Genomic DNA, 27319 nt, shown 5'->3' with positions numbered 1-27319 from the left:
CCGTTTGCATCACCATTGATTTCAATGGAGACAAATGCAAATGGTTTCCGTTTGTCACTGTTGTGTAAGGGTTCCGTCATTTTGACGGAATGAATAGTGCAGTCGACTATGGTATTAATTCCGTCCAAATAATGGAACCCTTACACAACGGTGACAAACGGAAACCATTTGCACCAGATCCGTCACCATTGAAATCAATGGGGATGCAAACGGAAACCTATGGTTTCCGTTTGTTTCAGTTTGGATTCCGTTCATGGGTTCCCCTGACGGAAAGCCCAGATGGAACCCACAAACGGAATGGAGTTCCAATGCAGATGTGAACGAAGCCTAAGCTGGTTTCAAGCTAAACCATTAATAGATATAGACATATTTCATAGTTATGGTTGCTGATCTCTCCTCACACATTCTTGTTCTTTTTAGTCTGATACAAAGACTACTGATATCTGCTCCCATTGAACCACAGGAGTCAGACATCAGACTTTTTGACTAAGTTTACTAAGTGCTGTAAAAGAAGATGTTTTTGGTATTATATCAGCTTGGCGTGGTGGGAGATAGAGGAGCACACATTTCTATATGGGTCTGGCCTAGGAAGAAAAACACAAAAACATTAAAATAACAAATAAGTAATTAAACATAGTAAACATAAGTTAAAATTGTAGTTTGCACAAAATATGAAATCAATATTGAAAGTGATAGTGTTCCTTTAATTGAGAAATTCTTCTCTTTTACTTATTCTTCAGTGCATGGTCCTGAGACAAAGAAGACATTGTCCAATGCCATTTCTCCATTTTTCCCCTTCCCACGTTCAGATTCAAATATAATCTGCAAATAGACACAAGGAGTTAGCATGTCTGGCCTATAAAATACTTTGAAGAAAAATATCAGGTGTTTTAATCTGTTTTATTTTATCTGCATAATATGAGAAGACACCTCTGAGTTCCGTAATCTTATAAAAAGACACTCCACTTGCGGTATTAATATTTTGTACAGGACACTTTAGGGATTGTTAGTAGTTTTATCATTTATGACATATCATACATTACATTTAAATTTGTTAAAGGGAACCTGTCATGTTGGACATGGTGTCCTGTTTGCATGCAGCATGTTATAGCAGAGCTGAGGAGATTGATATAGTTTTGTGGGAAAATATTTACTAAAACTTGTATTTTACTAATTTAAATCCCTGCTGATTTTGATCTTAGGAGTCCAGTGGGTGGTCCTAATCAGTGATGGACAGCCTTCCCTGTGTAATTGTGCATACAGAAAAAACTGTCAATCACTGAGTAGGACCGCCCACTGGATTGCTAAACCTAAGATTATCAGGGATTTTATTGAATAAATTAGAAGTTATACTGAATCTTTTCCTCCAAGACTATACATCAATCAGTAGAGTAGAAAAAGTTGATCCAGCGCTGGAGGAGTGTTTTAAAAAGGAACATATTCACAATTTTATTCGTATCAAAACATATACAAATTCGGTAACAGGCAGACTTGGTATCAAGGCAGCAATCGGTAGGTGTAGTGAGCCTACGCGTTTCAAGCACGTCAAGTGCTCATAGTCATGGCTATCATTCACTCTGGATCAACTTTTTCTACTCTACTATTATCTACCGTGGACCGTTGCGGAGACCCGAGCGAAGCAGGAGTGTCAGGCGTTGGGCTGGTGAGCTGGAGGTTTCCTCCCCTTGTTATACATCAATCTGCTTAGCTCCTCTATAACAAGCTGTCTGCAGATACAACACCATGTTTAACGTGACAGGTACCCTAGTTAGAATTTAATGTAAGCAGAGATAGACTAGGGCTACAGGGTTGATCCTTATATGTAATTTGTATTCTTAGTTGAAAAAAGTTTAAAAGTAAACATTCTTAATATGCCTCTATGTATGAGAGCCAGGAGGGAGGGTTCTAATAGAAAATAAAAATGGGACCCTCCTCCAGATGCAGGCACTCAACTTAATTTCCATTTACACGCACCACCCCAGTCCAGCTCATACTTTTAAATTCTAAATTTGCTGCTACCAATGATGGCAGCATTGATATGACTGTGTTACATTCTTAAGAATTAGCGTTTGAGTCATGGATTGGTGCTGCCCCCTTGTAGACCCTTTAGCAGTGGTATGATTTGTTTCTACAACAGGTACATTACTACTATTATGGTGTACTGATCTAAGAAAAGGAACTGCCTGCAAAATACATCATTATTTACATAAGATACAACTATATAATTTATCTTGGTGCAGTAAAAAGTACAATTTAACAATTGATCCTATTGTATGTCTTATCCTTGATTTAAGGTCTTTCATAACAGTGATGTGTAATCCTATTTGCCGATCTCTGCCCATCCATACATTTTCCAAGAAGAAACATTAGACTTCTTTGAATATGTGATGAAACTGGAAATCTAAGAAGACAGTGACATTATCCACATCTGCCTGGAGTTTATATTTTCTCCCTGTGTTTGTATGGGTTTCCTCCGTGTTCTCTGCTTTTCTTCAAAAACATACAGATAGGTTAATCAAATTCATATGATATGAAATTGGCCCTTGTGTGCACATTGTTTGAAATAGAAAATAGTTTAGGAGCCCCATTGGGGACAGAGACCAATGCGAGGGATTATTATCTGTGTAGTGTTCTTTACAATTTGTTAGCGCTATATCAGTTAAGGGGAGAAAATCACAGGCCATAAAATCATTTGTTTTATGTTTTTTTTATACATTTCTATCTATTGAAGAAATTATAGGGATATGTTTTTGCTTGTGACTATTTTATCTGATTGCATATATTTTATAAGAACTAAAGGACAGGGAGGCTTGACAATACTCCACACAGAACACTCTTTTCTACATTAAAGAGGCTCTGTCACCAGATTTTGCAACCCCTATCTGCTATTGCAGCAGATAGGCGCTGCAATGTAGATTACAGTAACGTTTTTATTTTTAAAAAACGAGCATTTTTGGCCAAGTTATGACCATTTTCGTATTTATGCAAATGAGGCTTGCAAAAGTACAACTGGGCGTGTTGAAAAGTAAAAGTACAACTGGGTGTGTATTATGTGCGTACATCGGGGCGTGTTTACTACTTTTACTAGCTGGGCGTTGTGTATAGAAGTGTCATCCACTTCTCTTCACAACGCCCAGCTTCTGGCAGTGCAGCACTGTGACGTCACTCACAGGTCCTGCATCGTGTCAGACGAGCGAGGACACATCGGCACCAGAGGCTACAGATGATTCTGCAGCAGCATCGGCGTTTGCAGGTAAGTCGATGTAGCTACTTACTTGCAAATGCTGATGCTGCTGCAGAATCAACTGTAGCCTCTGGTGCCGACACGATGCAGGACCTGTGAGTGACGTCACAGATCTGCACTGCCAGAAGCTGGGCGTTGTGAAGAGAAGTGGATGACACTTCTATACACAACGCCCAGCTAGTAATAGTAGTAAACACGCCCCGATGTACGCACATAATACACGCCCAGTTGTACTTTTGCAAGCCTCATTTGCATAAATACGAAAATGGTCATAACTTGGCCAAAAATGCTCGTTTTTTAAAAATAAAAACGTTACTGTAATCTACATTGCAGCGCCTATCTGCTGCAATAGCAGATAGGGGCTGCAAAATCTGGTGACAGAGCCTCTTTAAGTGTAATTCTTAAAAAATACAATTTGCTGTTCACATAAAGCCGTTGTCTCATGTAGACAACCCCTTCTCTAAAGACAGCAAGTTATCCCCACTGCACAGGAAATGCAGTAATACATGCATTTTATGTACGGGCCAGGTCTGTTTACTTTGTAGCCCAACACTGACATATGGAAAGTTTCTTGAGTGGAGGAACCCCCTCCATGACATCCATATGACTTAATATGTTATAGATCACCTATCGTTCCTTATATCAATGATTCCCACTTATTACCATGGGGAAATGCCTAAAAAAAACAAAAAAACACTCCTTGGAAACCCCTAACCCCACTCTTACCTCAAAGAAACATGGTCTAATAATGGCAGGTAAGTAAAGGGGGAAACAAACAAACACCAAGCCCTTCTGTCCTGGATGGCAAGACCCAGCATCATAATGGGGGCCCATTTTGATCTAGCTATGGGGCCACCTCTCTTCTATATACGCCACTGCCCCATGCTAAGCACCTTTGGAATGGCTGAAATCCATTCGAACTGTAAAAGTGGCAGCTCTTGCTGTCCTTTGTGGAGCCCCTGATCTGGTACCAAGATTCCACGGAACCCTGCTCGGGATACTACAGTAGGTGTTGGAAACAGACATTTTAGGAACTGCTTTTGTTGCTTCTGTACCTTGCTGCCATGTGGTTCAGCTATTTCAACTCTTGCTATCCTCCATCCTTCATCTTTACTTCTGTTCTCTTCCCAGATTGGACTGCGATTTTCATTCATATACACCCGTAGTTTTCCAAATTTTTCTCCCACAAGACGATAAGTAAAAATCAAACAGGACTTGTTGCTTGTACGTAGATTTGTAATTGGGAGTCTCAGACGCCCAATAGCCTTCTTGTGGCCAACATTGGCAGGAACTGATAGATAAAATCCAGTACCTGATTGAGAAAAATAAGTTTGCAGTACTTTACAATTATTTGCTGAAAAAAGTGTCTCAATTTATATATCTCTTCAAATAGCCAGTAAGAGGAAATGTTGAAGGGGTTGTCCACAACCGGACAACTGATGACATATCCAACAGATAAGTTATCAGTATTTGATCGGTGGGGGTCCGATACCCGGACCCCGCACCGATCAGCTTCTTCGGCTGTCTCCGGACACCGGATGTCTATGCCAAAAACAGATGGCTCCGGTCACGGGATAGCGGCAGCACGGCAGCTATGCAATGCACGGAAACAACTGCTTCCGGCACCCTACATTGAATACTGTGCAATGACATCCGGTGCCCTCAGGCAGACAGAGCAGCTGATCGGTGTACGGTCTGGATGTTGGACCCACACCAATGATATACTGATGACCTATCTGGTGGATAGGTCATAATTTGTCCGATAGTAGACAGCCCTTTTAAGTATAGGTTAATCTATGTAAAAACTGTATGAATTATAAACATCAGATGTCGCATGCAAAAGTGAAATCTAGAAGAGTCATTATACAAATGCACATGAACAAACACACACTCAAGTGGTTAGTGGTAATTTACAATAATGTTTCTCTAAATTAATATAAAGAAACAGATTAGTTGATGATCTCTTTCATTTGAAGATCGGGACAGCTTTGAGGGCTGTGATTGACAGACAACCCCCCACCCACAGCAAAAAGTTGTTTGCCCCCTATAATGTCACAATCAATATTGATCGCAGCATCAGCAAAGCGAGTGGGCTTCCTTTGACATCCCACCGTCCACCCTGTATTGCAATCCCCAGTTCTGACGGTTTAATAGTGACAATACCAGGCCTTAGTAAGGCTCCCAGCATTGGTCTATAAGGATTCCTTAATAAATGCCTGAGCATTTTACATGCTCAGGCAGTAATGCATTGGGATACATATGTAGTCTTTTATGCATTATGCTATTAGAAAAAAAAAACATATATATTTAAAGAGAACTTGTCACCTGCCCAAAAAACTACAGCTGATATCTCAGTTAGTTTGCAGTTGCCTCACAGATTCTGCCGCTTTTTATTTTTTTACCTCTAGCCCCCACCGTTTCCGAGACATCGGTGCTGTTAATTTTTGTGCCCGATATGCAAATAAGGCCTTTGACTGTCAAGTGGGCGGTAACACCTGTCACTTGATAAGGGGTAACCGCCCACTTGACAGTCAAAGGCCTCATTTGCATATCGGACACCAGAACTAACGGCCACAATATCTCAGGAAAAGTGGGGGCTAGAAGAAAAAAATAAAAAGCATCAGAATCTGTGAGGCACCTGCAATCTGAGATGTTAACTGAAATATTTTGGGCAGGTGACATGTTCTATTTAATGCTTATTTACATGCATTCCAAAATTTATGCCTAAACAATCTAATAATAATCTCTCATAGTAATAGAGTCATAAAAATAAAAAAGATATGTCTGTTGGAATGCATTGAGGCAAATACCAAAACATCTGCTGCATCCTTAAAGGAAACATTTAATGCGTTTTTAAGGGGTTAATGTATGACAAATGTTCTATTTACCTGCATCTGTATTGTTGCAACCAACTTTCATACTGACTTGCTAGCATATAAAAAAATAAATCAAATATGCAAAAGTATTTTCTTGCCAAAGTTGGAGATTGATTTGCTTTTCCTCCAATACTACTCCTTTCCTATATGACCAGGCCACTGGACATCATCACCACACATCTAATTTCTTTGGCCTTCAGTGAAGCTAATCTTATGCTTGCCGTGCCAATTGGCAAGTGGAATGTGTTGAAGGTTGGGGCACCTCAAAAAGGGAGATGTTGGATATGAGTTCATATGTTACTCTCAGGTTACACTTGATTTTATCTATCATATGTAAGATGCAAAACAGAAAACACCAAATGTAATGTGGGGAAAGTCATACTTATCCCTGGTGTAATTGTTTACTTCCCTAATGGAGTAATGTCTTAGGCATCTCATGCCCTCAGGATAGTTGCTGACATCTGGCACATGCAAAACCAAAATAGATCAAGCATGCAGAAGCCCCTGTGGGTAAGATTAGAATCAACTGCTAAGAGCTACGTGGAGGGATCACTAGTAGTCCGTCAACCAGTGGTTAACACAAGAGAAGAAACTTCCTGCAAAAGAAAAGAAAAGTAGTGCCTATGTAGCGCTACTCATCTCTGTATTATTTTCAGGTTCTGACATCAGCATGTGATATGTATACAAATATTTTTTACAGCTATGTCAATGGAAAATTTCTATTGACGTGTATTAAAGTAATAAATGAGAGATAAACACTGTACAGCGCAGAAGTCCAGGAATGAAGAAAAATAGATTTCTATTCAAGGGCATAAATACTGTATACAGGATAGGAGAACCGAGCGCTTGCTCGTTTCCTGCATCCCATTCCTTTTAGGAGAGGAGCGCCATGGCCTTAGTCCCCTCTTTTTCTTTGCTAATATTGTGATACTAGTGAAGAAGATAAACCACGTACAGGATCACATCACTCATGGAAAGGTGTCCAGCATTAGCCTGGGGCCCCAATATGGGCCACATCTCTAGCATGTATTGTCAGCCAAACTGCTCAGGCCATAGTATATTGTAGCAAAACTAAGCAGAATATCTATTATCTATAAAAAAAAACCTTTATCATTAAAATGTCATTATAATAGCATTTGACATAATGAAATTGCTTGCCACCCGTCACAGATTCCATGCGTAATATACGCTGTTTAACCTTGAATTACTACTTTGTGGAAATAAAGGAAGACATTAGCACTAGTAAAGATTCCTCACCATGGCTCCGATTTGTATGTTTCCAATCAAAGTCGTCTTCAGTCTCCTGTTTCCAGTCACAGGCTCCACGATCAAAGCTGCAGTCCATAGACACCTCTAAACATATGGAAGAATCAAAAGGATAATCACGTTTAGTATAATGTATCCAATTACATGGAGATAGAAAATAAAATGCCTGTAAAGTCTTTAGAAAAGCAATAACGAATATGTCAATTTAATACATTCAATTTATACAGTGCATAATGATATACAAATTATAATAGGTACAATTATCATAGCATTAATATAATTTAATGTGTCGATGGAAACCACAGTTGGGGTCATTTAAATTGGGGAACATTTTCACAGCGTAGCATATGTTTGGCATTTAACTGCTCCTAAATGGATGTTCTTTTTGATTATGTCATTGCATATCTGATTAGTCATGTTTGCTTCACTTTTAGGCTGGGTTCTCACAATGCGAACGCACATGCCGGAACGTTCTTTTTAATTGACTCCATTCATTCTACGGGGCTGCCGAAGATATCGCTCAGGAATGGCAAAGTAAGCCCATTCTCGTGACCATGGTGTTCCCAGCAGTCGGACCCCCAACTATCAGATATTTATCATCTATCCTGTGGATAGGTGATAAATAATGATGATTGGAAAACCCCCTTTAATTGCCGTGCAGCTGAATAAGCACGTGGCTATTAACAATGAAAGTGCTTTTCCCTGTAGTCAATTTAAAAAAACATTACGATCTACATATCAGCACAGTAGTACCATGACAATCAAGCCTTAAAGGCTACGTACACCTTCGAAAGTGATTATTTTTTTAATAAAAAGGTCAAAATTGATTCCTACTTTTTGAGATACAGCTGCTCTGTATTCTGTATACAGAGCAGCTGTATCGTGCGCTAAGACCTGAATCCGTCAGGTCCGTGAGACTGACACGCAGGATCCACCTGTAATCGATCACATCTATGTTATGAAATTAGATGTGATGGATAACAGGTGGATCCTGCGTGTCAGAGACACGTAGGACCCACTGACACTAAACCCGACAGTCCTGATGGGTACGGGATTCAGCGTAAGATACAGCTGCTCTGTATACAGAATACAGAGAAGCTGTATCAAAAAGTAAAAAATAATTTGTAATAAAATCTAATTATAATGTTGCACAAAACAAACTGGAAAAAAAATGCTTTCTAAGGTGTACATAGCTTTTAAGAAGCTTGATGCTGAACCTCAGGAATCGCCACTACTTAACAAATAAAGAGTATGCAAATCCTTGGGTTCCCAATGTGAATTTAATTAAAGCGATGATCCATTTTTGGAACAGCGATTTTTTTCTTCATCTCTGCATTCTGAAAGCCATTTTTCAGTTGTCATAGCCGTATGAGGGTTTGTTTTTTTCAGAATGTGTTGTTTGATTTTAATGGCGTCATTATGGGTTTAATATAATGCATTGAAAAAATTGTACACATTTTTTAGTAGGGGGAATGGAATAAACCCCCAGCAATTCCACCATTTTTTTTTAGATTTGTTAACTTCATTCTGCTTGGTGTTCTGCTTACGTTGATACCAAATTTATATTGTTTTTTTTAATGTTTTACTGCATTTTCACAGTAAAAACACTATCTTTTCTAAATATTTTTTTTTTATGTCACTGCATTCCAAGGCCCATAAGATTTTTTTTTTTTTGTTGACTGAACGTTTTGAGGAATAACTTGCATTTTTAAATTTTGTTCAATTTTGATCTACATACATCCTTTTGATTACTTTTTTATTCCTGTCTTTGCAGCGATACCAATCGTGTAGTTTATCATTCATTTTATTATTTTTCAATAATAAAACATTGCGTAAGGGAAAATGTTTTTTGTTTTTTTTACTTAGCCCTGCGATAGGCAGGGCCTAATAGGCTCTCATACATGTCAGACCTGGGGGCCATTGTTAGGCCCCCAGCTGCCATGACAATCGATGTGTGGCATAAAAACGCCTTAAAGTGTAGCCATTTTTTACATGTGCTTTAGGCCGGATTTACACGAGGGTGTGTGTTTTGCGCTCGCAAAAGGCACTTAACAGCTCCGTGTGTCAGCAGCGTATGATGCGTGGCTGCGTGATTTTCGCGCAGCCGCCATCATTATGACACTGTTTGTATGTTTGTAAACAGAAAAGCACGTGGTGCTTTTCTCTTTTCATTCATAGTTTTTACTGCTGTTGAGCGAATCACGCACGTCACACGGAAGTGCTTCCATGACTTCAATGGGTGCGTGATGCGCGAACAACGCACAAATATCGGACATGTCGTGAGTTTTACGCAGCAGACACACGCTGCGTGAAACTCACGGACCGTCTGCACGGCACCATAGACTAACATAGGTCTGTGCGAGGCATGAGAAAATCACGCGCGTTGCACGGACGTATATCACGTTCGTCTGAATAAGCCCTTAGAATGCTGAAAAAAAGCACTGTAAAGGCAGCCTATGTTTGGTTCACACATGCAGTTATGATGCAGTTTTTGGTAAAGTTTTTGATGCAGGAGTGGATACAATATGAAGAGCAAAGAATTATACTTCTCTATTTTGTATCCACGCCTGTCTTTGGTTTTAAAAACTGCATTAAAACTGAATGTGTGAATCTAGCCTTAGGGCAATTCCACTGGACTCCGCAGTGAAACCCCTTAGTTTAGATAGTGTATACATTTTTTATTTATGTGGAAAGATACCAGATTTTAAAAAGTGTAGAACTCCTTTAAACACAGAAAATATTTTAACAATAATTGAACATTACCTTCTGCTTTTATAAAAGTGGCCTTCTTATTTATAGCACTTGACCTAAAAGCAGGCTCCTCTCTATTAACCTGTAAAGCTAATAGAAAAAAAGGTTAAATATATATATTATATACCCCACCCCTAGCCTCCCCCAAATAAGGCCAACAATGCTACCATGGAAGGGGAGTTTCAGCACCAGGCAAACCTGAGCAGATGCCGGGACCCACTATAATGGAATGGTCCATTGTGATTGGGGTAAAAATAAATTATTCTTTTGAAGCTAAGCGTTGGGTAAACAGGGCTCTCTGTGAATCTATCCTCCAAGTGCCAACATACATGGACAATCATGCCCAGCTCCCGTGGCACACAAGACTTGAATGAAGTATTCTATAGACAGTATTATACACATATAACAATGTTCTTCTTGAACGTTGCTAATACTGCATTGATCTGTTTTTTTATCTTCTAGATTGATTGCATTAATAAGGTGTACTGCTATGTAAATATGCTTCTAATTTTCTAAAACTGCACTGTACAACTGTACATAGATTGTATTATCAAAACTTTTAAGGCTAGAAAACCCATATTGGTGTTAGGTGGTTTGGGACAGGAAACAGTTAAATCTAGTGTTATAGTCTGTACTTTAGGACTAAGTAATGATTCTAAATACATGTTTATGTTACTTCTAATTGTCACCATGCCTTGTGCTTTATATGGTACAAAATAGTTAAATTACACAGGAAAACAGATGCATTTGGTTGGTTGTCTTAAGGTAAGAAAATGAAGGAGTGAGTTTATATTAAAACTATTAAACCATTGAGTTGGATATACTGGTGCCAAACACAACATGAATAAAGCTAGGCACAAGTAAGTCTCAGCTTGATAGTGTATATTCCAAAAGCTCAACCAAATGTAAGTGCTCTCATGATAATTGCTGTTGTGAGTGCATAGAGACATAAGGAAATACCATTGTGAGCCCCACTCACAGTAGAATATATTTGTGAAACATCAACCAATCCATGATTAATAAACTCAAGATCTATACAAGATGAGGAAAACAAAGGGTTTGCAAAATGAATCTACACTATATGTAGATTAAACCGTCAACTGATGTGGAGCTACACTGATAACCTAAAGATTCAGGATATATTGCGCTCAATATTCCATTCCCCTATTGTAATGCTCACAGAGTCCACACTGTAGAGTTGCGTTGTCTGTCCTTGTGCTGGTCTGTGACATGAAGGGAAGACTGCGGTCACCAGTGTTCTTCTTGTACAGGGTACACAAAAATACATTCTTTATGAAGAAAACCTTTATCGACCACAGCGTTCCCACCATGTCACAGACAGGCACAATGTCAGCTAAAGCATCTCTAAAGCCCTACCAAATAAATCTTTATAACTCATCTTCTTGGAACCTTATGAGCGTGGCATGGTGGTTAAGAAGGATATTTCGGTTAACTACAGTCACATCTGAATGTTCAAGCATTAGGTAGTGTTCCACTTTAAAGAGCAACTCCAGTTACACGTGACAACCCTCCAGGTCCATAGGTTTGTTTACTGGTATTGCTTTTTTAACAAAACTTGACTAAGGCCTCATGCACACGGCCGTGCCTGTAATCACTGCGGGCACGGCCGGCCACCACTGGCCGGGGGCTGCATTTTCGTGCCGTGCTCTCATCCAAAGTATGGGAGCACGGCCCGTAAAAAACGAAAAGTAGGACATGCTCCATAATTCCCGGCACAGTTCTAGGGCACGGACACCCTTCCGTAGTGATATGGAATGGTGTCCGCGGCCAATAAACCGGGCGGGTCCGTAATTGCGGACCATATTACGGTCTGCAATTCTGGAGTTTTTTTTAAGGTCGTGTGCATGAGGCCTTACCCTAGTATCAACGTAGTGACACAGTGTGGGGATGGTATTAGGGTATATAAATACAGAACACAGTAGTAAAGTATAGAGACCCTACAGTCAAAGGTTTGTAGTCCAGTTTGCATGAAGCATTATAAGTAGCAAATGCTCATTTGCCAGGTATTTATCATTCATGAACGTTCCTTTAGTTTAACATAAATATTGCAGTGAGTTTAGCTAAGAAGATCTCCAGATACTTTAATTAAAATAAACTTGTGGGTTTATGCTTGGAAACATTTACACCTAGACCACACAGACACAAGGATCTGAAGCAGAATCTGGGTTAATGTACATTTTGCGTTCCAAAAAATCAGTATTAAATTTCTAAGCACTCACTTTCTTCTTTCCTTAGATGGTCTGATAACAAGACACCAATCGCATAAGACGGTCTTTTATTTATTTAAACACATGAGCAAAAATGTTTAGCAGTCTGGATATTTGTTCAATCCATCAGCTGAATTTACTCAACATTTATGGAACTGTTGCCAAGAAAAACGGTGTAATGTGAGATTGGATGTTGTACAGCCTACATCGCATGGGATCTCTCATTAAACACATTCAGTGTTATATTCAATAAAAAGGTTATTGTTCTTCCTTACTAGAATCCCTAAATTCTATATCACTGAATACTCTATCTAAATGCCAAGACATGACAGCAGAGATGGGGTCACATTTGGTTGAAAGCTGGGATAAATTTATGTCTGCTATTAATTAACCAAAGAGAACATGGGTAATTCTTACCAAAATTAGTTTAATATTAAACTTTTCATCAAAAATCATCTTTTAAAATAGTTTTCTAGCCCTTAAAAATGAATGGCCTATCCTCAGGTTAGGCCATCAATATGTGATAGGTTGGGGTCCGACTCCTGGCAGCCCCGCCGATCAGCTGTTTTGAAGGGCTTGTGGCGCTCGTAGGAGGGCTGCTTCCCCTTGTAAATCACTGACACACTTGTAGCGGTAGCTTACTGTATTACAGCCTTCTTCCATTGAAGTGAATGGTGGAAGGCTGTAATACTGTGAACCACCGCAGCATGTTTGTTGTTGATTCACAGTGTGAGCAGTAGAAATGAAGGGGAAGCAGCGCTGCAGCCCCTTCAAAATAGCTGAACGGCGGGGATGCCGGGAGTTGGACCGTGACCGATCACATATTGATGGCCTATATTGAGGATAGGCCAATTTTTGGGGACTAGAAAACCTCTTTAACAGTAATAATGTAAATAATGCAGTCCATCAACAGGTAATTTTATCTTAAAATATTCCCTTATTGGATCTGTAGGACGGTGTTCCCCAACAAGTGGCTTCCCCAACCAGAGCCATATGTGGTTTTGAGCCCCTTTCTATATGTCTCTGCAATATATTAGTTTTCTGATCTCTTTTTACTTCTTCTTTTGGGAAAATATAAACAAAAAGGAATGTCTACACACTAAGGCCGGTTGCAGTTCCGTGTTTTATCAGTGAATGGTGCGTGGCTGCGTGATTTTCACGCATATGCCATCCTTATGACACGCGGTTTTGATGTTTAGAAAAAGAAATGAAGGAAGTGCTTTTATTTTTTCCTTCATTTCTTTATCTACTGTTGCGCGAATCACGCGCGACACACGGAAGGGCTTCCGTGTGCTGTGCGCGATTTTCACGCACCCATTGACTTCAATGGGAGCGTGATGTGCGAAAAACGGCCAAGTATAGGACATGTCGTGAGTTATACGCAGCGGACATATGCTGCGTGAAAATCACGGACTGTCTGAACGGCCCCATTGACTAACATAGCTCCATGCGGCGTGCGTGATTTTCACGTGCGTATCACAGACGTCAAACACGTTCGTGTGAATAAGGCCTAACAAATAAGTAATGAATACATATGTGGATGTTAGGCTAGGGCTACACATCCATCTTGACAGAATGCAATTTGTACGACTTTGGTCTGGTCTCCCATTACTTTCAATTGAAGATGTGTGACTTTCTGTGAGTTACTTGTCAACACCTACATTCACACATTGCGTATTTGTTGCAGATTTTGGTGCAGCTTTTTGAGCCAAATTCAGATGTGAATACAGGAGGAAAAAGAAGTATAAGTTCTTCTTTTAAATTTTCCATTCTTTTTTAAACCACCTGTGGATATGGCTAATACATCTGCATAAATTATGCTACAACTTCTGCAACCAAATATATGATGTGGGAATCCAGTCTAAAACTTTATTTTAAGGACAGAAAAAAAGAAAAGTTGTGAAAAAGTTGCATCTAAGTAGTGGTAAAGTCACATGTGCAACTTAAAGGGAACCTGTCACCAGCATTTCAGCTATTGAACTTTACTTATCCCTCACTGGCCACTGCTATAAAAAGTTCATTGCCGTTATCCTCTCTCCTAAACTCCTCCTCCGACTGTAAATAACGGACTGAAAACATTTTGCGCCTTTTATCGTTATAATCCGGTGTCCCTTTGTGCGCACACACCAAAAGAGGACATCAATGCACAAGCGCAGGATTTTGTGTGCTGGGGGAAGGCGAGGAGCTGTCAATCAAAAGTAAGGAGGCGGGGTAAACTCGGAAAGACTTGAGGAATGAAGATTTGACTCTTTTTTGCATACGATGGGGGAACACTAAAAAACTGAATACTAAAGCTACAGAGCCGACTAAGAAGACAATTATAGGTTATATAGAAATTATTTTTCACCCACTACCACCTGGTATTGCTGGTTTAATAGGTGAAATGCTGGTGACAGGTCCCCTTTAAAGTAGTTGTCCAGGATTAGAGAAAAGGGTCTACTTTTTTATAGAAACAGCATTATTCTTGTCTATAGGCTGTATCTGATATTGCAGCTCAGCATCGTTCACCTGAATGGAGATGGGCTGCAATACCAGACACATCCAATAGACAAGGGTGGCGCTATTTCTAAAAAGCAGACTCTTTTTTTCTAATCCTGGATAACCTCTTTAGTAACGCCTGGCAGGTCTAAAGGGTGTTCTACTAGAGTATGACACTGATACTGTCAAGGGCTGCTGACAGTATTGCTTTCTATTGTTTCGTAGATAAATTCTTATAAGCCATATATATTTTTAAGCTGGCTGTTTCCCAGTAATGTAGAAAAAGTATACTTCGGTATTGATGCATGCCTCCAGAGATTGAATTTCTCAGCATAAGTCATTTCTCAGCTCAGCTGAAAATATTGTCGACTTTCCTATAGACACTACATGTGGTGCCCATTAAGTTCATGGAAAGCATTTTGCAGAGAGTTCCAGAATTCCTATACTTTAAGACAATAATGAGCACATACGACATGAATAAAATGTGTCTCCCATGCTGAAAAGACATTTAGTAATATATCCATTCTAAAAATGTTCCACAATGGGAGATCAACAGCTTAGATGAAACCTTTAGAATTTATGTTGTTGAAGGAAAGCACTTTATAAATTTCTATTCATGCACTGTGTTAGTTTTAGAGCATTTTGACTTTGTTTATAAGATTTGATGAAAATCCCACATATGGACAAACCATCTCTCCCAAGTGAGCAGCAATAAAAGCACAAAGCTGGTTATATAAATGTCACCTTGTTAAATACATGCTAACAATATACAGTATATCTTCTACGAGCATTTCCTTGATCTGTTCATTTGTTGTTATTTTTGCTGATGGCAGCAAAAGCCCAGGAAATTGGGTGAATTAACATATTATTGTGGTGCCATAGTGGTGTGGCATTTGCCTCATAACTAGGAAGATGTGTGAATGAGGCCTTAAAGTGCCACTATTTCTTCAAAAATATTCTGACATTTGGATCAATGGCAGCCTAGGAGCTGAGATCCACACGTATCGCTTACATGAAGAGGCGCAAGCGTTCAGCTGAAAAATATGCCCCTTTGCTTATGATCGGCCTTGTCTCTGCTCAGAGGGACAGTTATTGGTTACAGGATCATAGACTTTCTATGAGTCTACATGCTGTTGTACTCCCCCTTAGGGCACGTTCACACGTGGCGGAATTGCTGTGGAATTCCACTGCGGACAGTCCGCAGTGGAAATCCGCGGCAGACAGTTTGTCCATTGATTTCCACACCTTTTTAGTTATCTTCGTGCAGACGTTGCGGAAAACTCTGCTGCGGACCATAGGCTGCGGTGTGGAATTTGGTGTCCGCAGCATGCACTGTCTGTTGCGGACTTGTTGCGGAATTTCTCCATTGACTTCAACGGAGTTTCAAAATTACGAAATGAAATCCGCATATGTTATGTGTGTTGCGTTGCGGATTGCTTTCAGGAACAGGATATTTCATCATTCTGGCTGGACCTATGTGTGTCAAGGTCTATACCCAGACTGGGATTGAATGTTTGAAAGAGAGCAGGGTGTGGTCTACAACTGAATCCGCAACGACAAATCCGCAGCATTTTACTTAACATTTTAGCCAAATCCGCAACGGAATCTGCCACGCGGATTATGTGCTGCATTGATGCGGACAGTGTCTGCAGAATTCCGCCACGTCTGAACATGCCCTTACAGAAGCAAAAGCATGACCCTTTGTTGAAGCGATCGGTGAGGTTTGAGCACCCGAACCCCCACCGATCAAAACTTTGGACATGTCTCTGTGCCGTCAGATGGTGCATTACTTTACAAATACATTAAATGTGTTCTGTTATGCAATAATTTTGTTTTTCTTTGTGATTTAGGTCAAGATAATAGATAGAACAAATAGCACTTCTTTTTTCATCTTAATGTAATTTGCCTAAACGTAAAGTTTTCCACATTCCTTTTGCCTGTAGCCTGAAGAAATCTTCCACATTCCTAGCCAAAAAATGCCTTGCTTTGAATGTAAAGAAAATGTAGGTTGCAACTTGCAAATTTTCTTAGCTGTCACAACTTCATGTTATACAAATATGGGCTGAAAATATTTCTTAGGCCAGGGTTACACTTATGTTAAAATAGCATATATTTTTTTTTTTACACTAGTGTAAACCTGGCCTTAAAGAGGCTCTGTCACCAGATTTTGCAACCCCTATCTGCTATTGCAGCAGATAGGCGCTGCAATGTAGATTACAGTAACGTTTTTATTTTTAAAAAACGAGCATTTTTGGCCAAGTTATGGCCAATTTTGGATTTATGCAAATGAGGCTTGCAAAAGTACAACTGGGCGTGTTGAAAAGTAAAAGTACAACTGGGCGTGTATTATGTGCGTACATCGGGGCGTTTTTACTACTTTTACTAGCTGGGCATTCTGATGAGAAGTATCATCCACTTCTCTTCAGAACGCCGAGCTTCTGGCAGTGCAGACACAGCCGTGTTCTCGAGAGATCACGCTGTGTCGTCACTCACAGGTCCTGCATCGTGTCAGACGAGCGAAGACACATCGGCACCAGAGGCTTCAGTTGATTCTGCAGCAGCATGAGCATTTGCAGGTAAGTAGCTACATCGACTTACCTGCAAACGCCGATGCTGCTGCAGAATCATCTGTAGCCTCTGGTGCCGGTGTCCTCGCTCGTCTGACACGATGCAGGACCTGTGAGTGACGACACAGCGTGATCTCTCGAGAACACGGCTGTGTCTGCACTGCCAGAAGCTGGGCGTTCTGAAGAGAAGTGGATGATACTTCTCGTCAGAAAGCCCAGCTAGTAAAAGAATTAAACACGCCCTGATGTACGCACATAATATACGCCCAGTTGTACTTTTACTTTTCAACACGCCCAGTTGTACTTTTGCAAGCCTCATTTGCATAAATACAAAAATGGTCATAACTTGGCCAAAAATGCTTGTTTTTTAGAAATAAAAACGTTACTGTAATCTGCATTGCAGCGCCTATCTGCTGCAATAGCAGATAGGGGTTGCAAAATCTGGTGACAGAGCCTCTTTAAAGGCTGTGGACAGCTTTGTTGTTTTTTGTAATTTTTTTTCCATTGAAATGCATTTATTTGGTGATAAAAACATATTTTGTAATTGACTTTTATAAACAAAAAATTCACTATTTCACTTCTGCAGCTTCTATGTATCACACTACATAGATGCTGCAGAAAGACAATCTCAGTCGAATCCATCAGTCAGCTGCTCTGACGGCTCCTGTGCGCTCCTGATCTAATCAAAGTGGATCCAACACCAATGTTTTTTTCTCAATGAAAATGAAAATGTCTGTATTTGATGCCTTTTCCTGCTGGGCATTAACAATATATATGTAAAGGATTTGCCAGACACAGGTTCTGTGTCGACGCCCGTGGGCAATCAGTCTGCACCTGCTCCTATGTCTGTGAGACTGACTCCATCTTCCACCACTCAGGATGGCAGGCTTAGGAGTGGGAGAGCCTATCACAGCCTGGCCAGACGGAGCTAGTTCCCACTCACTGTCTATTTATACCTGCCTTTCCTGTTCCTCCCTTGCCTGTGATTCGTCTATGCTTGTTTCCTGGCTTGCTGCTGCTGCTTGTACTACTGATCCTCTGCTTGTTATTGACCTTGGCTTTCTGACCACTCTCCTGCTCAGCGTTTTGTACCTTGCTCTCTCCTGGTTCGACTCGGCTCGTTCACCACTCTTATTGCTCACGGTGTCTCAGTGGGCAGCTGCCCCGTTTCCCTAGCTTCTGTGTACCCCTGTCTGTTTTGTCTGTCTTGCACTTACTGAGCGTAGGGACCGTCGCCCAGTTGTACCCCGTCGCTTAAGACGGGTCGTTGCAAGTAGGCAGGGACTGAGTGGCGGGTAGATTAGGGCTCACCTGTTTGTCTCCCTACCCTGTCATTACAATATATATATATATATATGTCTCAAATACATTGCATTACTTATCTTGTACTTATCCTAATTGGCCATTAGTTTTGGCGCCTGGTATGCAAATGAGGTCATTCACCCCTTGACAACTGAGTGGTGTTAACCAACCACTTGACAGTCAATGACCTAGTTTGCATATCGGGCACCAAGACTAACGACACAGATATCTCAGGAACGATGGGGTCTAGAAGAAAGAAAAAAGTGACAGACTTTATCTCAGGAATATTGGGGCCTAGAAGAAAAAAAATAGTGCCACAATCTGAGATGTCTGCTGCAGTTTTTTGGACCGGTGATATGCCCTCTTTAAATAGGGTTGACCAATTTTATGTACGTAAAATCTTAAAAGCTAGCATATGCCATCACTTTCTGTTCAGTGGGGTTCTGATTGCCAGGACCCCCATGATCCTTAGCAACAAGTGATGCAGCTCCTTCATGGATTTATGTACATTAGCTCACAGAAGATAGTCCCTAACCAGTAGCTCCTCAACTGTTACAAAGCTACAACTTCCACCTATCTCTAGAATGGGGCCCCTAAACCCCCCCCCCCCCGTTCTACCTGTGTGTCAGTTGATTTCCGACCATGAAGGTAAAAACAGCGTAGCTCCCTGAGCTACGCTATTTTCGTAAGCCCCATATAACTGAATGGTAGTTACGGAAACAGCGTAGCTCGCATGTTACGCTGCTTCCATATCTGCTATTCACTACTATGGGAATTACAGAAACAGTGTAGCTCAGCGAGCTACGCGGTTTCCGCAACTCCCAACCATAAAGTCAGGAAGTGGCCGGGAGTCAGCGATAGCAGACAAAGCTAGAACGGGGTTTAGGGGGCCCCGTTCTAGAGATAGGTGCGGGTCCCAGAGGTGGGAGCCGCATCTATCTGACATTTATGACATATCCTGTGGATGTCATAAACGTCCCGCGTGGAAAACCCCCTTTCAGTAAAGGCAGTTCAGGTCTTCCTGCAAAATACTTTTCTATGTCATCTACACCTGGTGAGAATAAACTGAATTGCTCACTAAACTTACGGCTGGTATGGTTGGTTGGCAGGTGCCATTGTCTGTTTATTCCTAACTGCTACATTTGGCAAGCGTGATTTGTATAATGCATTGACTAAAAATTTAAATGAAACATACCAAACACATCACCTCTCAGTATCTTCTCTTGTCCGATTCCATTGTCATAGTCATCATCCTCGTCTTCTTCCTCTTCAATCTGTTCTTTTTCAATTTCTTTTTTATCTTCTTCATTATAAGTGCCACCAATGTAGACTCCATCCACATAGTCAAATGGCTGTAAGCGTGTTTTAGGTGATGGGGTAATAACAGGTTCAGGTATTAAATTCTTTTTATCTTCATTTCTCTTGGGGCTGTTCTTATGTGCCAAGAGTTTCTTAATTGTGTCTTTTGTGCTTCCAACTATTTTGGGACTTTCTCTCACAGGCTTGTCTGGAATAGCTAAAGGCAAACAATTGCATTTATTAAGTTTTTAATTCATTGATAGATTGATCCTTTATGATATATCTGTATCGTTTTCTAAACAAATCATTGCTACAATACAGATTTGGATGTTTTCTGGCCATAGCTTAATAGTATGGGGTTGTCTTGTTCTAGTCAACAGCATTTATTACCCAACAATCATAACTATAAGAAACGTACTAATATATATGTCATACGGTCAAAACTACAGTCCACAGCAGCTTTTCCAATTTCCCTATAGTTAGCTCAGTAACAATCTAGCCTTTCTATTAACAGCTGTAATGTTTGACAGTCTATATACAGAAGTCATGTATATAAGGTTTTTAGGCTATAAATTCTTTGCAACCAGTCAGTTTCAGATGACTCTTTAGCTCAAAAAGTTTCTTCCAAACTGAGGGCAGAGAAGTGATCATTAGGCTTTGTAGGACTACAGAGCCGTAGGCACCCAGTGTCCCGCCACTGGGTGCCCACATATGGCTCTATATCACAGACACATTTTCTACTAGAAGCAATGCTTCTAGCGCAGAATAGCGTCGTAATATGGCATAAGGAATCGACAGAAAAAAAAAATCTGTATGCCTCCATATGGAATCAGAGGCATACGGAAGTACACCAGGGTCCCATAGACTTCTGTGTTTGCTAATGTGTGACTGTAGTGTGCATGAGCCCTTAAATCATGCCTTTCTTCACATCGTACTGTCCAATTAAGCATATGTTTGTCAATTTAATTGGAGAACCTTTACATTTTAAAGTAATAGTTAGTAATTTGTTAAATATGATATTCTGTTTTGTTTTTTTTTCTTGTCCCGCTCAATGCTTTATTTATTGCCCAATCTTTGTCTTTTAGCTCCTCAAAACCTCTCCGTTACATCTTGTAAACAGATGGATTAGATAAAATATGGATTAGAAGTTGAAATAAGATCTTTTTAAAAGCCTACCTAATTTGGAGGATGGAGTTTTGGTGTATGTAGAAATATTATCCAGTTTATACATCTAGAGATCTTTTTATAAATCTTCTGGATAACGTGGTCTGTTTATCATGGGATTAAATAAAATGTCACTCTTTAATCACTTTTTATTTTGTTAAGGGGAGTTGTAGGTTACACGTGCTTTGTAGAGCTCCTGTATGTTTATATGTCATTTAAATTGAACATACCAAACATTAACATTGAGCGCAAGAATGTCTAACCATTGCCAAATCACTGGCCATAATTGTCAATTTAAACATATGTTATGGTTTATTGTGATTGTAGAAAGTGATATAAATGTGTGCAATTTACAATGGAGAAATCGCTGTTTTTTTCCACATTTCCTAGTATTTTATATGGTACAATAAATGGTGCCATGAAAAACTACAACTTGTCCCGCAAAAATCCTGCCCTCATAGGACTTTATTGACGGAAAAATAAAAAAGTTATGACTTTTGAAATGTGGGGAGGAAAAATGGAAAATGAACATCTGAAAAATGGCTGTGGCGGGAAGGGGTTAAGAAGCAAGGCCAAAGGGAGAATAAATATCTACATGGTAACAAATGTTAATTACACAGATATGTAGCACATAAAGACAAGCACAAAACAGTTAAATGTGCTCCGCGATGCCTGAGGTCCGTCCTTTCCGGGTGTAAGCTGACGTCATTGTTGCATGCGCAGTAGTGTCGATTAGAACGGTGAACGTAAAGGGTGTACTGCGCATGCACCGATTAAGATGGAGAGCCGAAAGATTCAGGTTAGCCTACTCTATATTACCCTTTTGCTAGTTTAATGGGTACATTTCTGGTAACACACTCCCTTTAAGTAACCTTATAATGTTTTATAAAAATTCATAGTTTAGTTGTCATAGACAACTTTAAGGGGTTTTCCCAACAGAGCCATTTATGACATATCCACAGGATATGTCATGAATGTTAGATAGATGCGAGTCCCACCTCTGGGACCTGCACCTACCTCTAGAACGGGGCCCCCTAAACCCCGTTCTACTGCTCTGTGTTGTGGCTGACGTGTGTGATTTCCGACCATGAATTACAGAAACAGCATCACTCGCTGAGCTACGCTGTTTCCGTAAGTTCCATAGAACTGAATGGTAGTTACAGAAACAGCGTAGCTCGCATGCTACTCTGCTTCCGTTGCTGCCATTCACTACTATGGGAGTTTCGGAAACAGCGTAGCTCAGCGAGTGATGCTGTTTCTGTAATTCATGGTCGAAAATCACACACGTCAGCCACAACTCAGAGCAGTAGAACAGGGTTTAGGGGGCCCCGTTCTAGAGATAGGTGTGGGTCCCAGAGGAGGTGCCTGCATCTATCTGACATTTATGACATATCCTGTGGATTATAAATGTCTTTGATGGGAAAACCCCTTTAAATTCACAGTGAAGTTCATCAGTCTGTTGTCACCTTGGATGAAACTCTTTTATTCCCTGTGAAATGGCTGAATGTTGCAATATATTATATCATATCATATTATATCAACAGGATTTAAACTCTTTGCGGGACTATGAAAAGTTCAAGCATTTCTCAGTAAACTTAGATTAACCCAAGCTGCATATTTTAATGTGAGTTATACTATGTCTCTTTACATTGCTATTCTGGATGTTTTGTTTATTGAATCTTCTAAGATTTTTGGTGCACTTGGATATTGTGTAGAAAAAAATAAATATTTAAATAATGATATAAATAAAACTTGCCTGGGAACTTTTCAGTGTTGGAATCTTCAATGAATTTACATAAGAAAGTGCCAAAAAATACAATCGATTTAATCAGGCTATTTGTGGTTTTCTAAACTGACAATACAAACTGACATACCCCTAAGGGTATGTTCACACGCTAGACTAAAAACGTCTGAAAATACGGAGTTGTTTTCATGTGAAAACAGCTCCTGATTTTCAGACGTTTTTGAAGCCACTCGCGATTTTCGCTGCGTTTTTCGCTGTCTTTTTTACGGCCGTTTTTGGAGCTTTTTTCAATAGAGTCTATGGAAAACGGCTCCAAAAACGTCCCAAGAAGTGTCCTGCACTTCTTTTTCGTGGCCGTTTTTTTAAAAGGTAAAAAAAACGCAGCGAAAAACACTCCGTCGGAATAGAACACCGTTTTTACATTGAAATCAATGGGCAGATGTTTGGAGCCGTTCTGCTTCCGATTTTTCATCCGTTTTTGGGGCGTTTATGGCCCGAAAAACGGCCGAAAATAGGCCGTGTGAACATACCCTAAGGGTAAAATTTTTATATTGAATTTAAAAACCTTCAGTAATTGTGAATACACAAGACTATTATGGCAAAAATTAGCTTGAAGAGAACTAATTAATAATCTGCTATCTGCAGTTTTAGTCCAGTTTTGCCAGAAACAAGTTCTGCATTATTGAATTTGCCAGATTATGGGATGCTGGATTAAAATAATGTTATTGTATAATATGGGCCGGCTCCAGGTTTATGTGGGCCCTTGGGCAACACAGACTTAGTGGGCCCCTTTGTGGGGGAACTCACTTAAAGCTTCGGTAAAACGGCAGTTTGTGCCCCCATATAGAAGTTCGGCCTCCAGTTTGTGCCCCATATAAAAATTAGGCCTTGTTTATGCCCCCATATAGAGGTTAGGCCCCCAGTTTATGCCCCATATATACAGTGCCCAATGTAGATAATGCCACACAGCCCGCTGTAGATAATTCCACACCCCCCCCCTGTAGATAATGCCACACACCCCCTGTGGATAATGCCACACACATCTCCTGTAGATAATGAAACACACAGCCCCCTGTAGATAATGCCACGCACAGCTCCCTGTAGATAATGCCACACACAGCCCCCTGTAGATAGTGCCACCCCCCCCTGTAGATAGCGCCATTGGGGCTCCCTCTAACAGTAGAATCCCCGGCCAGAGCGTTGCCAAACACATACATGGACAGTGATGTCAGGGGCCCCTCCAGTAGCGGAATCCCCAGCAAGAGCGTCGGCAACGCTCTGGCCGGGGATTCCAACTCCTGGAGGAGCCATGATGGCAGCATAAGGAAGCACCTGGCGGCCGAGTGAGCCCGCCAAAGGGCAGCGGGTGCTGATACCGGCCCTGGGTCTGAGCGTCTGACTGAGGGCTCTATGGGGAAGAAGTATACTGCAAGTGTGGGGGTCTGACTCTGACTGCTGCGGGCTCTGAGCACTGAGCAATCATAGATGCTCAGACACCCCCCTTGCAGATAATCCTCCACCTAGTGCCCTTTGTATTCAGCGAGATGCTTAGACCGCCCTTTGCAATCAGCCAAAATCCCCCCTTGCAAACAGCCAAAATCCCCTCTTGCAGCCAAAATCCCCCCTCCAAACCGTCAAAATCCACCCTTGCTAACAGTTAAACCCCCCTTGCTAACAGCCAAACCCCCCCTTCTAACAGCAAAAATCCTCCCTTTGGAGGCAGCCAAAATCACCCCTCCCCTTGCCAACAGCCAAAATCTCCCCCTGCTAACAGCCAAAACCCCCCTTGCTAACAATCAAACCCCCCTCCTTGCTAACAGCCAAACTCCCACCATGCAAACAGCCCAAAATCTCCCCCCCCCAATCCCTAGCGTCGGCCAGCGATGTCCTTTCTAAGTTAATAAGGGGCATGAGGCTGAGTGCAGTGAGCGTCGCAAAGTGGTTTTAAGACAGCGCTCACCTCAGCCCGGCTGCCTCTCCTCGTGCCTTCTCTCTGGCGCTCCTGTTCCGCTCTGGCAGTGCAGGCAGCATCAGGGGAGAGGAGGGGCGTGTTCTAGCAGACGTGCCTATCGTGCAACGGCTGCTAGATAAGGGATCTTAAAGGAATAGCTCGGCCGTGGCGAGGGGAGGGTAGGGAAAAAAATATGGAGAACGGCCCTAAAAGCTTACTGGGGGACAGGCCCGGGGGCACCTGCCCCCCAGCCCGTGCCCCTGGACTCCCCAGGGAAGCCAGGACAGCAGCCATGAGAAGAGCCATGATGGCTGCATCAGCACTCGGCGGCCGAGTGGGCCCGCTGAGGTTAGTGGGCCCCGGCACTTGCCCGAGTTCGCCGGGTGCTGACGCCGGCCCTGATTGTAGTGCTATTTTCTGTGGGAAGTATAAAGCTGTTTTGTGAAAGAAAGACATTATTTGATACAGTAAACTCTCTATTACAGAAGTTTTTGAAATATAAATTGAAATGCATTTTTTCATAAACATTATTCTACGGAGATACATTGTTTACTATATAAATAATTTGCAACCTTACCCGAACAGACATATCCACTCCCCTTGTATCCTTGCTTACATCTGCATTTATAGGATCCTGGAGTGTTCAGGCAATCGCTGTGAGGGCTGCACTTATTGGTGCCCACCAGGCACTCATTTATATCTGCCAATGAAAAGCCAGTATTATACGTACCGCCACATTACAAGAGAACAGTCAGTGTATGTTTTACATAACACATATTTATTAGGCAAGACAAAGACTGATCCTAAAGATGGGAGATTAAAAAAAATGAAATCTATGTTAAAGCACAATACTTTGTGATCCTAGGCCTAAAAGACAAACTTTGCAGATAGCATTTACACTATTAACCCCTTAAGGACCGAGCCATTTTTTATTTTTCGTTTACGTTTTTCACTCTGCGTTCCAAGAGCCCTAACTTTTTTTTTTTTATAGAGTGGTGTGAGGGCTTATATTTGCGGGAGGAGTTGTAGTTTCTAATGGCACCATTTAAATTACCATATAATGTACTGGGAAACTGAAAAAAAATTCTTTGCGGAAAAAAATTGGAAAAAACTGATTCCTACATTGTTTTTTTGGTTTTCGTTTTTACGAAAACGGAACTTTATTCTGCGGCTCAATACGATTACGGTGATACCAAATTTATAAAGGTTTTTTTACTTTAAAAAACCCCAAAAAAATTTGTTTCACCACATTCTGAGAGCTATAACTTTTTTATTTTTGTAAGTAAAACTTTTTGATCACTTCTTATTACATTTTATTTGCGTGCTAAGGTGACCAAAAAATAGCGACTTTGGTGTTTTACATATTTTATTTTTCGCGCCGTTGACTGCGTGCATTAAATAACGCTGTATTGTAATAGTTCCGACTTTTACGGACACAGCGACACCAATTTTGTTTATTTTTTTAAAATTTTTACATTACTTTAGAGGAAAAATGGAAAAAAAAAAGTTTTATTTGAACTTTTAATATTTTTTGTTTTTTCACTGCTAATAAGTTTATGGAAATTTTTTTTACACCATTTATTAGTCCCCCTACTGGAACTTGAACCAGCGATCGTTAGATCGCTGGTACAATATACTGCAATGCTAATGTATTGCAGTATATCGTCATTTTCACAGGCCAGAGACACGGCTTAACAGAGGCAGACAAAAGGCAGACCTGGGGGCCATCATTAGGATGACAACCACCGGCGCCCCCTGATCGTGGTGTAGGGACACCAATGAGCTGTCAGAGGGGCCCGACCCCCTCTCTATAACGCCTCAGATGCTGCGGTCGCGATTGACCTCAGCATTTGAGGGGTTAAACGGCCAGGATCGCTGTTCCCGGACGTTAGTCTGGGCTGTCAGCTGTAAAACACAGCTGACACCAACAGGGTATGGAGGGCGCTCAGCCCGTGAGCACCCTCCATACTTCCCAATGACACTTATCACGTACATGTGATAATGCGTCAAGAGGTTAAACCAAGAAGCTAATGTACTTCAAAGCTGATATTGTTCCGTTAAAAATCCTACCCAGTATTGGTCAGTTTTGGTTACAGTAGGGACATTTATGAAAAGAACTGCATCAACAACAAAAGGAAGTGTAAGGGCACGTTCAGACGTGGCGGAATATTTCCGCTGCAAATGTTGGTGCAGATTTGGGGCAATTACGCAACGAATCTGCACCAACATTTGCATTTTTGACAGGTAATTCAGACGTTGCGGATATCACAGCGGACATGCCACAGATTTCAGTTTTTGCATTGCAAAGGCTGAAATCTGCAGTGAAATTCCGCTTCTTCTCCGCAACGGCATGTGCATGCTGCGGAGGGAAAAATCTGCACCGCAGCCTGATTTCCGCAAAGTAATTTTCTGCTACGTCTGAACTAACTTTCCTAAAAATGTATAGAGA

At 40.9% G+C, this 27319-nt stretch overlaps 1 protein-coding gene across 1 annotated transcript in view; it reads right to left on the bottom strand.

Annotated features, from left to right (window-relative positions):
* Window positions 1-175: 175 nt before the first annotated feature.
* Window positions 176-27319, bottom strand: part of EGFL6 (EGF like domain multiple 6) — a 72649-nt gene continuing 45505 nt past the window's right edge. The window contains exons 7-12 of the mRNA XM_075850360.1: window positions 25448-25570; window positions 19908-20228; window positions 10150-10227; window positions 7378-7473; window positions 4300-4556; window positions 176-822 (exon numbers count right to left, since the gene is read on the bottom strand). Coding sequence (XP_075706475.1) covers window positions 730-822; window positions 4300-4556; window positions 7378-7473; window positions 10150-10227; window positions 19908-20228; window positions 25448-25570 — 968 coding nt within the window. The 3' untranslated portion in view covers window positions 176-729. The remainder of the gene's footprint in view (window positions 823-4299; window positions 4557-7377; window positions 7474-10149; window positions 10228-19907; window positions 20229-25447; window positions 25571-27319) is intronic.

This window comes from Rhinoderma darwinii, chromosome 2 (assembly GCF_050947455.1).
Source record: "Rhinoderma darwinii isolate aRhiDar2 chromosome 2, aRhiDar2.hap1, whole genome shotgun sequence".
Lineage (NCBI taxonomy): Eukaryota > Metazoa > Chordata > Amphibia > Anura > Rhinodermatidae > Rhinoderma > Rhinoderma darwinii.
Note: the sequence above shows the minus strand (reverse complement) of the source record. Positions and strands in the feature narration are given on the sequence as shown.